The 12,122-nt window shown below is 42.2% G+C and overlaps 1 protein-coding gene across 1 annotated transcript; it reads right to left on the bottom strand.

The window, feature by feature from the left end:
* Positions 1–3,774: 3,774 nt before the first annotated feature.
* Positions 3,775–11,884, bottom strand: gtf3c4 (general transcription factor IIIC, polypeptide 4). Its single transcript, XM_030066098.1, has 5 exons — positions 11,506–11,884; positions 5,558–7,282; positions 5,211–5,341; positions 4,724–4,812; positions 3,775–4,035 (listed from the first exon to the last, which is right to left on the bottom strand). Exons 1-5 carry the CDS (start codon positions 11,818–11,820, stop codon positions 3,971–3,973), a joined length of 2,325 nt encoding a protein of 774 aa, XP_029921958.1. The 5' UTR covers positions 11,821–11,884; the 3' UTR covers positions 3,775–3,970.
* Between the last annotated feature and the right edge of the window lie 238 nt (positions 11,885–12,122).

The following is a 12,122-nucleotide window of genomic DNA, read 5'->3' on the forward strand; positions in this document are numbered from 1 at the left end:
GAGACACAAATTTATAAATGGTGAAATAAAAAAAGCTAAAAGTTCATTTCTGATTTCAATTGTCACCGGCAATGGCAATACAAAGAGAGAAAATTCACGAAATATTCTCTTTGTGATGAAATCCTTTTTGTAAAAGGCAATAGGTGACTTCTATTACCAGCCTTCCTTCCCTTGGCAGATAAATGTCACTGAAACCTGCTATTATATTGCATAATGCACTTTTAAGGGAATTTTACATGGTCTGTGATAGGTGCTATGAAATATGAGGTATGTGAATATGACACCCTCTGATCTCTGAAAGACAGATATTAAAGCAAACTCTCAAATGAGCCATTTCCCTTTCTCTTCCTGCTGAAATCTGGAATATAAAAGGCACAGAGAGCCCTTCAGCCTTCAAAAGGAAAGTTAAGCGTTCCATATTCTTGGTGAGATTTTAAAATCTAGCCACCTGAAGGCAATCTGTCTCTGCTGGAACCTAACTTGTCACTGTTACAGAAAGCTGTCACTTCACGGTGCCAGCGCTGATGGAGTCAGACATCCATCATCCGCCACATTTACAAATACGCTGTGTAATGTCTTGTACTGTATGTTTCGCTTAAGACACACTGCAACAAGCTCAGCAGAGCCTCAAATGTTCTTTTTTTTTTTTTTTTTTACGTACGCTTGTCATTTTTCAACACAAGCAAAAAAAAAAAAAAAACTTTTTTTTTCCACACCAGAAGCAATGAAGGAACAACTCGCCATCAATCATGCTCTAACCTGTATCATGCAAATCTTATTAAAGTGAGGGATGTTCTGATAAATGGAGACAAAGTTAAACCAGGCATACACAGTGCAACCCCTCCACTTAATTGTGGCTGAACAAGAGGAGACAGGGAGCATGTTGAGAATGAGCTTAATTAATGTAGCAGTAAAAAGTGGCCCTCCCTCTCCATGTCCATTGTGCTGTTCAGTATTAGTTCCAGTTCAGTGCTCGCAGGGCCAGGAACAAGTAGCGACTCTAATGATGGACATATCCCCCCCGCTCCTCCTCCTCTTCTTCACACAGCCCCTCGGCTGGTCTCGGGTCAGTGGCCCCCGCTCCCCGGGGACCGGAGAGCACGGAGTCAACCAGTTAGACAACCATGTTCACCACATCAGCGTTGTAAGAGGCGAAGACAACCTTGCATACTGACTTCATTAGCGCTGACAAGTTAGGGGGATGCGCCTCAGTTTAAAATACTTTGGAAACAGAAGAGAGCAGTCTCCTGGGGGCATGGAGGGAGTTAGCGCCGCACAATGATGCAGCTTCAGATAGTCACTCTGCCAAAGTGTTTATTGTGGTGTATTTTTGGTCCCAAACTTTGGAGACAGCCATGTTTATTTCAGAGTTGAGGGGCTGTCTGCTTCCTGTCTGGTTGGTATACAAATGTCATTGCTGATGGGGTGAAAAAAAAAAGATTTATGAGGTCATTAAGGTTTATGAGGCAGTTGCTGATGCCATATTTATCAACACTAGTTTAAATTTGCATTTTTTTTTTTTTTTTTTTGCATTAGTTTAAGTAAAATTTGAACAATCTGCAAAATCTAAGTGTGCACCAGCAAAGTTGAAACAGTTAAAGAACTTAAGAAATAAATTGGACTGTACGTGTCTGTGCAGCCATTGGTAGCGTTATTAAATCATTCGGTGTACACACTAGCTGGTTTGTATGATCAATGTGTGACAGGGGGTGGAAGAGGTCAGGGAGTACCACTGTGGTGAGAAACAACCGGCTCATAAATTTCACTCAAAAAATATGACAAAATATAAAAGGAAAGAATCAACAGGAGACTCATAAAAATGCTGAGTCTCAAAACAATGTCATGATCCCACCAGGCAATGCAGTCAAATGTCTTAAGCAGTGAAGCAGCTGCCATGTTTTATGGCATAAATGGGAATATTTTGAAGCAACAAAATGAATAGATACTCTTGAGAGAATACAACGGGACATATCATTTTCAAAATATATAAACAAAACAAAAGGAATATGATATGAAATTAAAGTGAAAAGGTGCTATGAATGTTTTATGTCATCCAGCCACTGACATAAAGGATATAAATATTGTATGCAAAGAGAAAAATCCCCTGTTTGAAGTCTTGAGAGAACCAAGACAGTGGGGAAGAAAGGGAGGGGAAGCCAGTAATTACGAGTGGAGATGCTCTTTGACAGATTATTATATTAAAGCGGGAGGAGGTTCAACCAAACACAGCTAACCTCTTTAACAGTGCTGGTCTCCACCTATCAATGACATGAACATTATAACCTGAGGCGCGACTCCCCCTTGACAAACAACGCACTGAGCAGCAATCCCATGCTCAAAAATCTCGCAGCCGTGCAGAAACCTCACAAAACACTATGCCACACTCCATAACACGACGACTTGTATTTCTAATAATTCAAAATAATAAAACTAAAGTCATTTTGAGTAAAAAAAAATTTCCCAGTGTCCAAAATGTGTCTAGCAGCTGTGCACAGGATAATGTGATAAATGATTCACTTTCAGTAAAATAGGAGTAAATTTCGCCTCATTCTGACTGCATCTTCACCGACTCTTGAGAAAAGTGTAAACATTGGGAAGAGAACTGTGACTATAATAATAAAAAAAAGACAGTAAGAAAGAAAAAAAGGTCCTTTTCATGAAACCCTGAGTGTTGAGAGCCAGGCTGCCTTCGCCTAGCCCCGGGGCAGGCTATCATCTCCAGTGACACCAGAGGGAGGGTGGACCCCCTTCTCCCCTCCTCTCCTTTGCATTCCCCTCTGCCGGGCCGGGCTGTGCTGGGGATGTAAGGGATGAGAGAGTCCGTGGTAGAGAGCAGCGCTGCTACTAGCCCAGTCTCCCAGGTCCAACGTCCTCTTTGATCACTGGCCATTGACCTCCATGTCTCCCAGATAGGGGAAAGGGGGCCGAGGGAGGGATAGAGAACACACTTGGTGAGTGTGTATCCCTCCCAGCAGCCCTTGTTCTCCCCGAAAATAAAAAGGGTTAATTGTATTTAACAATATGCTCTCTAACCCCCCTCCCTTGATTAGAATTAGAATCACATCTGGCGCCATGTTCTGTCCCTCATTACTGGTGAATCTCATTACAATCGGCTCCCACGGGAGGGACTGCGTCGGGTTTTAAGCACACTTTTCGCTTTCTTCCTGCCTCATGCTCATCTCATCTGCCTCCCGCTCTTTCTCTTCTACGTTTACAATAGCGGAAGTCCTCATCTAAGAGAATGACTGAGCACCAGTTCTTTTTCTCCCAGAGCTTAGAAATTGTTTTACAGTGCCAATTAAAGTAGGTATGTTGAGTTTTTTTCTTTCCACAGTGTATGTATTATTCAGAGTGTATTATTTGTTGCATTAAAAATAAAAAAAAAAGACTAAAATAGGACTGGCAGAGTAACTTCCACTAACTTGCAATAAAAACTACACCAAAGGTTTTGAAATACAGTCAACATAAGGAAAATGAGCGAGCTTATTTATGGGGCCCTGTAGTCCTACTAAATAATAAAAACCTCCCCCTATAACCACATTTTAAACTTTGTTCCCCTTGTGCAAAGAAATACCCAAACACTGTCTATGGAATTAATTTTAGATGGGTAAACAAAACAAATAGACAAAGTTTCAGTCCAAGATGTTTTACCTCTATAAAATATTTAGTTCAATTAAGTCAATGGAAGGGAGTTTCTTTGTGCGTTTAGTCGACTACCTGGTCTATGCACCTGTCACCAACAAACTCAATACTCAGAAATGAAGAGTTTGAAAATGTATTCAATGCCTTTATTTGCATTTCCAAGATACAATAAAAACAGATGAAAAAAATTAAGAACATGAAAGAAAAAAAATATTTTACAAAACCACTGGCGATGTCTATCTAGCAAAAATAGACCCAGTGTCAGCAGACAGTGTTAGGGTTGCAGGGGAAACCCAGCCCTGTTTCCCTGAGGTCCCTCAGCTTACGTCTAGATCATCGGTGAGTCACAGAAAGTACAGGGCCCGGTCAGGATCTTCTTTATCCATTCTGGAGCTACAGCGGAGGAACAACAATCAGTTTTGGATTACACTTAAAAAAACCACATGACAAAATACCACATGATAACTCTTACAAATAAAGACACAAACACAAATAGGAATAAGAGTATTTTAAGACAACAAAAAAAATCGGATCTTCAGTTAAAGTGCTCAAAGCCTGGATGCCATCGTTGCACATACCAGGTCAGGTTAAGTCTTTAATATAAACTGGATTGTAATCTGTTGAGCACAGTGATAACATTTGTGATGCATTTGACAGCCAGACTTAGCAAAGCCTCGAAATCTGGCAATTTAAAAAAAATGGACAGTGCTCTAATGATCACTGCACTGAAAAAATATCTTTATCCTTTTATTGCTGGCAAGTTTAGTGGACACATCTAAAATGGTGAACAGTAGCATGGCAATTTAAGTGTCATACCCTAGCCATTCAGCTATACAGGGCCGACGGATGTATTTATACTTATGCTTAACAGTTAAGTAGCGTTTAGAAAAAAATGGCACTATAATTTTCCTATACATTTTTAAATATTTGCTCTCTCGTCGAGCACAATCCAAAACGTCAAGCGACGATCTGAGAGGCTTAGGAAAGGATGAACGCAGAAGCTGAAGGTGACAGGAGGAGATAGCTGATTGAGAGTGTGACTGTGAAATGGAGGTGGAGAGAGATGGAAAGTGGCGCTTACCCCCAGGCTCTGGCACTCCGGCGACGCCATCCAGCAGGAGGCAACGTTTGAACGCCAGCGACTGGCAGGCCTGGAATGACAACACACACCTGGAGGAGAGAGAGGGAGGCATCAGAAAGCTGGCTGGGAGGTACAGAGACATGCACACAGCCGTGGAACAGAAACAGCAGTGGCGTACAATTGACGGGCGCAGACCTTCCCTCAGTGCCCACTAGGGGCAGCACGTTCCATTCAACTAGTGAGACTGGCTAGAGATAGTTGAGGGGTGGGGATATTTATAAGGAGAAGATGGGAGTGGTGTATGGGTAAATATCAAAAGGTGGGAGGCTTGATTACTTCTCTGAAAATAAATAAACCGTCAAAGAAGGCATTTGGTATTGGGATTCAATTCGTGTCCCGATTGCCAGGCGTAGCTGCGGCGTCTGAACCAGGGAGCTCAGAGCCTTTGTTTTTAAGGGGCATTTTGTCTAATAAAACCAGTTTTTACCTGAGCCACATGTGGCCATTTTTGCAGGTTGCATCTTTGGCAGATGTGAAGGGCAGCACCTCCTCACACAGGTTGCAATGCTCTGAAAAGGTCTGCTTGTTCATCTTCTTCTTGATGTGGCCAATCAGTACCTGGGACAGATGATATACAGAAAAGGGGGCAGGGAAAGAGGGTAAGGCTTTGTTAAAGGGCAAATACAACAAAACTGAATGGAGTCTTAATCCACATGGAATAATGACAGCAGAAAAGGTGCAAAACACTACATTCAAGAGTGCTAGTCTCAACAAGTGGTTTAGCAGTATATTTTTAAGAGACAAGTGAACGACTGCTACGGCAGTGAGTTTTACCTCTGAAGCCCGGTCGCTAGTGTCTTTGGAGAGGTACTCCACCAGTCCACAAGTGGGAATGCTGGTGTTCACAGCGGTCCAGATGTTGAGGTAGACCTCCCCAAGAACTTTCTTCATATGCTCCCTGCTCAGGCGAGCCTCCACAGAAGCAATTTCAGCACTCACCGCCCTTATCAGCTCAGCCAGGTCCTCCTCGTCCACCCCGTTTCTGGGTTCGTCATCGTCCTCCTCTTTCACCGCCTGGTCCTCTGCGGCACCCTCTTCTCGAATTACCACCTTGGCATCCTCATATGTGGGCTTCCAGAGAGGGTCATCAGGCACTTTCTTTAAGGATTCCTTCAGTATGCGAAGCAAGAAGAGTTTGAATCGCCAGAGGTAGGGTGTGTCAGCTTCCTGGATCTTTTTGTCAAGCTGGTCTCGTAGGGATGGAGGGATGCGCTGCTCCTTCAGCACTCTCCATCTCACGAGGTCCAGCAGATCTGCCGCCTTGTACAAGCTCTGTGAGGGTGACTTCAGAATCTGTGTTGCTGCAGTTTCAGGTGTTTTTGCGGTCACAAAGTTAACCTGGTAGCTCCTGCTGACAGGATGATGCCCACTAACTATACCTTGTGTGCTAGCAAGAGCGATGTAGGCTCCATTGTGACTCACGGCTATACCATGCATCCTTCGTCCTGGGAAGGTGTCAGGCAGCAGCATGTTCTCTTGTGCGAAGATCAAGGTGGTCTCTGTGAAGGTGGGTGTCAGCTTCTTCACCCATCCATCAATGGAACAGGTGTACACTGTCACTCCTTGCCGAGTTACTGCCAACGAGACAACAGGGAGAGAATGCAGTCCGGCAATGTGTGAATTGTGCACGTTCAGACCTGCGGGTGAGATCATCAACAAGCACCAGAAGACATAGCAGCCACGTGTGGCAACCACCAGGCTGCAGTTGGACTTCTGGATTGGATGGAAAATTGGGACACATTTTATGTTCTCAACAGGGATCTCGTCCACCTGCTGCCACAGGATCACAGGTTGTTTGAGGGTGAAATAACCTTTCACACCTGCTAGGTTGACTGGCATGATCCTGACAGGTCCCACCTCGCTGCCCACGATCAGGCCACTCATCCGGTTGTCGCTGCCTTCATATTCCCACCATGCCAAGTCACTGGGTCGAGTGACACCGGATTCAATGAGATCATAGAACTCAATGTGTGTCCCGTCCACACAGGGCAGCCGAAACCTCCACAAAACCAGGTCTCCATTTTCCATAAGGACAGCTAGAAACACGATCTCTTCTTCCCTGCACGTATTATCTGCCTCTACCTGCTTGACTGTATAAAGACTCGACCACTCCATTCGGAGAGGTGTCTGCATACGGAACCGCCGCTGCAGCTCCTCAAAATTCAGAAGGTTTGCCTCCGGCGGCTTGCCATCTTTTTTGGCGTAGCCTCGCTCCGCCAGCCTTTCACTGTATCGTCTAGTGAGATCAGCTACCACACTCCACTGAAGACGCTTCATACTATTGTGGATTGTAAGGCGATGGTCAAGCGTTAAGCATGCGAGTAGACATCGTCCGCTTACGTCACAGCCAAGTGGGGACCAGCTAGTGTATTTGACTCCCTTTTGTGTTGCCATATGTGGGTTCATGACTCTATCAGATATAAAAGCCTGACTTATAGTTGGGTCTGGGTGTGAGGAAAACTTGTGTCGTGCTTCTTCCAGCTCTTCTTCTGGTCCAACCTTATCAGACAAAAAGAAGACATTGTTAATGGTAAAGTTCTTTTTTAAGATTCAAGTTATTCGAGTCCATCAAAACAACATGTGCACTGGTATTTGTATTGGACTGTTGAAATGTTTGAGAAAGAGTGGCATTTTGGCAGTGCTGCTTTAAGTCAATAGTGCTGACAAATATTGGAAAACTTTTTGGAATTTATAAACTGTAATGCTAAAATTGTGCATTTAAGCTTATATTTTAACAGCTCAACCAACAAAAGCCTGTTATGTGCTACATATGACAGTTTGAGTTGCCTGATTTGCATAAACATAGAGCTTTTTTGAAATATCAGTCTCAAGTTAAAATATCTGTAAACGAAACACACTGGTGCAAGTGTTTTGTGATGAACTGACATGACTCTTTGTTTTGCTAATCTACTACATAACAGCACACAGTTTAGCTGATAGCCACAAAGTTTTGATTAATTTGCCAAAGGATAAAGTCATAATGCAAGTTATACAAAGACTAAGCATAGGAGATACCAGCTGAAATTAGAAATATCTTAAAGAACATTACACCAAATGTGCTTCATCCACATTTCATAGAGAGGGATTTGGCACTCAGCAGGAGAGGACAATAAATAGACAAAATTCACTACCTGGGCACTTCACACAGAATACCTGGAATAAGACACTGGAGCACTCTGTCTGCATGTTTATTTCAAAGGCATGACTGACGTTTGGACTGGTATCTTCATCAGTGGTAGGACCAAAAAAAAAAAAAAAAAAAAAAGGGAGTTATCTAGGCCTATATCCTCCCAAATAGTGATCCAAACAGTCATTTTTAACACATCATCTGTGTGGGCTTTGTCACCACATCCTTGTGTCAATACCAATGTTAATAACATGACCTTTTTAGCACAGTGTTAAAGGTAGTATCATTAATGCTTTACAAATTTGTTGTGACAAAGATGCCACAAAGATGGATTAAAAGACTTCCTGTTTAATGACACGCTGGCAATTTTCCTGGATAAAAGACTTAACGTTTTGGTCAGCTGATTTCATTTGTGATGGAGAATCACTTCCGTTTTTTCCGCCTCAGACATGCACACATCAATAAGTCAGTGACATCCAACCATGTGGAGAAGATGCAGAGTTTCATTCTAAACAGTACACCTGGTCATTTCACATGTCAGTTCCTTGTCTTCAATCCTGTATGATTTGAGAAGCTGCAGTGATGGAAGTGAAAACCTGCATACTGCCATCCATGGTGCACAATTGGACACTACAAATAATCAAACAATGCTTACACAAGCTCAAGTGCTGGAGTTGCATTGAGTTGCCTCCCCTATAAGATCAACTAAACTGATTTGGACACACAACATCATACACAGGGTACAGGGTGCTTGAACAAAGGTGCTTGAAACAAAATGTAGATCCAAAGCACTACTGCAAAGGGTGTGCATTATAAAAGACCTAAAATAATACCAAGAAACCAGAGAAGTATTCAGGATTTTAGTTGCCAATCCAATTAAAATAGTGCCCAATTTATAATTCCTGAACATGACTTTAAGAATGGGGTGGTCATGTTAAGGAACTATAAATTGTGCAGGGTTGCCTTTGGTGTGGCAGCTGAAACCCTGAGTAAGTCTGACTGGTTGATGGATTGGTGTGTGGGTATCACTGAGGGAGTGTGGCCAAAAGGTGTGGTGTGTATTAGTCAAACATGTAAACAGAGGAAATGATAGTAACTGAGAAACAATGAAAACTACATACAAAACAAAGCTAGAGCAGTCTTCTGTCTGACTGTCCAACAGGTGGCCGCTAGCTCGGACAGTTTACAACTAACCAGTATCTGCAGCAATGCTTTCAGGTGTTTTTAATAATTTATATGGAAATAAAAACAGAAAATTCTATTGTGGTACATTGTCAGAATTTCCTGCTCTCGCGCAAATTTATAGTCATATCATAGTAATTAATAGCTACAACACAAATTCACAGAGAGAGATCACAAAGTCATGCAATCTATATTGTCAGTCTAAGTCTAAATCAGGGCTGTCAGACCTCAAGGTGGGGTGGATTATTTTTTGCTAAAGTCAATATGACTCGCATCGACACGTGGATATTTTAGGCTACTTTCTCATGTATTATTCTAAATCAATCAATTTGCATCCTACCAATCAATGCGAAGTTGCATGCTGGCTCGTGAAAATAACACATAATGTAGAATTACATAAAGCAGAAGAGAGAAATGCAACAGATAGCATACAGAGTTGACATTTACCTCCCAGAAGAATATACTGCTCTTTCCATTTTTCTTGAAAAATTCTACATTCCATGTCAACCTTTTGCTTTTTGATAGCGAAACTTCACTTCCAGCCAATTCTACTTAATTTATCACAATCAATTAATCATTAATTTATCAATTTATCAGAGAAACCTCTAAATTTGTGTATTACACATAGTTGACAATAGCTGGATGCAAATATTTCAATATAAAATGTAGGCTATTTAGTGATATGTTTGCTTGTTTAATTTTTTCAATTTCACTCTATAACGTCTTGAGGACCGGATGAGACGCACTCACGGGCCAGATTTGGACCATGGGCCATCCAAATTTACCGAGAAAGTAATTTAAACTATGCAATACACTTTTTTCACAGCCGCCATATTGACATGAAACAATAAGGTAAACACGGGAGTTGCAGATGAGAATAATTGAAGGCAGACTACACAGCTTCAGTGTCATGATGTGGTGAAGAATGACAAACGCCACTCAGTTCTCAAAAGAGTGTCACTTGGAGTTCAGGGTAAAGCTTTCACCCCATCATAATCCAAAATTTAACAACATTTTGCTCCGCTGTTTAAGGTTTTTCTGTTCATGTGAAACCAAAACATCAGATTGAAGACAGACGGATCATAGAGTCCCATTATCTGTGTGGGTTGTGATTGGTTTTGGCGTGAACCTGAGGGGTTTTATCCTCCTTCAGCCTCATCCTTCACATCAGTAAACAAAGCGGTGTGCATAGTCGGCCTTTGAGGTTCAGTTCCATTTAGGTGTAACAGAGCCATTCCAGCGAGGCAGCATGCACAGCCCCAAGGCCCTAGCTCTATTACACCTAAATGGAAGTGAACCTTAATTAACGTCATCAGTAACTCCTGTGTTTACCCTGCTATTTCAATGTCAACATGACTGCTGGGAAAAAGGGCCACGACGCCAACATCGCCTACGGTTTGCTGTCAGCATTGTCTGTTGAGGAAAGGCAGGTGATCATATTCAGACCAGGGTGCTGCACTTGTAATTTACGCATGCACATAAATTAATCCTTGTGCTACATCTAGAAAGGCAGAATGTGACATTGGGACACAGATGACTTGAATTTATTTTTAAATGCTTGTTAAACTCTATGTTACTGATAAAAAGATGATTTTTTTTTGTATTGAATGACTGAATCTGATTTTGTTATGTAGTGCAGGTCATTTTGTTATTAAAATGCTGAAGTTAAACATTTTAAAACATTTTTCAAATTGCATTGACTTAGTTTATCTGTTTTGATCAATAACATACTTTGTGAAGTAACTGTATTTTTGTACATCCAGTTATTATTGCGGTGCTTTTTTTTCCTTGAAGAATGCCCAGTTTTCACTGTTATTACATCTTGCAGAAAAATGTTTGAAATTATTGTTATTTTTTAAATTTTATATTATTGCAGCCTAAGACAGTGGTTGGTCTGTTTTGATCAATAAAGCACTTTGTAAAGTAACTGCATTTTCTACATCCATATGGTATTAATATGCTGGTTTTTTTTTTTGTTTTGTTTTGTTTTTTTTTAGAAAATGCCTCAAAAAAAAAAAAAAAAAAAAAAAAATCAAATAAGTGTGAACCCATAGTCATATCATATATTGCATTGCTATTGAAACTGTGTCCATATGGTGCACAACTACTCTGAACCTGACCAGGGGCTCCTGCAAGCTAAGGCTAATTATAATGCTACTTGCACACCTGGATACACTGTGCGCTGTATGGAAGTTTGCAATATGTTTGTTTCATTTATCATTTCATTCAAATTAAGGGGTGGTCATTATTGCACGACCAGTGAGTGGCTGAACGAGTAAGTTAGGGTGTAGAAAGTTGTCTAAATAACTAAACGGGTTTGTTATTCTGTGCATGGTGGAGGCAGAGCTGGGGCGACGGAGGATGTGCAGCTGGTCGCTTCCAGCTTGAGTCCCGGAGCGGGCAGAAAACTTACCCGCAGCTGGAGCACGTCCGTCGGCACAGAAATCGATGTCCGATGCAGAGTGAGGTCTTGCTGGTTGCCGTAGATGTCGCACACAAGCTCCATCAGTGAGATTGCACTGGTGGTGCAGGCGGCCAGGCGGTGATCCTGGGACCAGACGAGGGGCTGCAGGCCGCTCACCGGGGCCATGAGCGTCAAGACCGGCTCTCTCATGTGGACCGGACCTTCGCCCGCCGACGGCGCTCCGCCAGAGTCCTCCGGTTCAATTTTGATCGCAGCATTTCGTGCCTGTGAGCCTGTAGATCTAGACGCACTGGCCGCCGCCATTTTTTTCGTGTGGAGGAAGTGACGCCGAGGTAAGAAAAAGGAGGGACTTCCTCCCCGGAGGAGAGGCTGCCAATTTCCGACAACACCAATTTACCGCGATGTGAGCTGGGAGGCTGCAGAGTGAGCACAGGTGAACCTGCTCTGAAAGATCTCACTCTTATATCGGCTAAACCAGTGTACACTTTTTCCTTTGCTATATACTACAAATTTAAATAAATAAGATGCATGTCAGAATAAAAATGGTTAAACTGTCAGTAAAATGAACTGGGTTTATACTCAATATAACATCTTTGTGAAGCTCA

This window comes from Myripristis murdjan, chromosome 12, assembly GCF_902150065.1.
Source record: "Myripristis murdjan chromosome 12, fMyrMur1.1, whole genome shotgun sequence".
Classification (NCBI taxonomy): domain Eukaryota; kingdom Metazoa; phylum Chordata; class Actinopteri; order Holocentriformes; family Holocentridae; genus Myripristis; species Myripristis murdjan.

Coding starts and splice junctions, on each gene's coding strand:
- gtf3c4 (XM_030066098.1), bottom strand. CDS start 11,820: ATGGCGGCGGCCAGTGCGTCTAGATCTACAGGCTCACAGGCACGAAAT. Junction 7,283..11,505: donor CGGACGTGCTCCAGCTGCGG/GTAAGTTTTCTG, acceptor TTGTCTGATAAG/GTTGGACCAGAAGAAGAGCT. Junction 4,813..5,210: donor AATGGCCACATGTGGCTCAG/GTAAAAACTGGT, acceptor TCTCTCCTCCAG/GTGTGTGTTGTCATTCCAGG.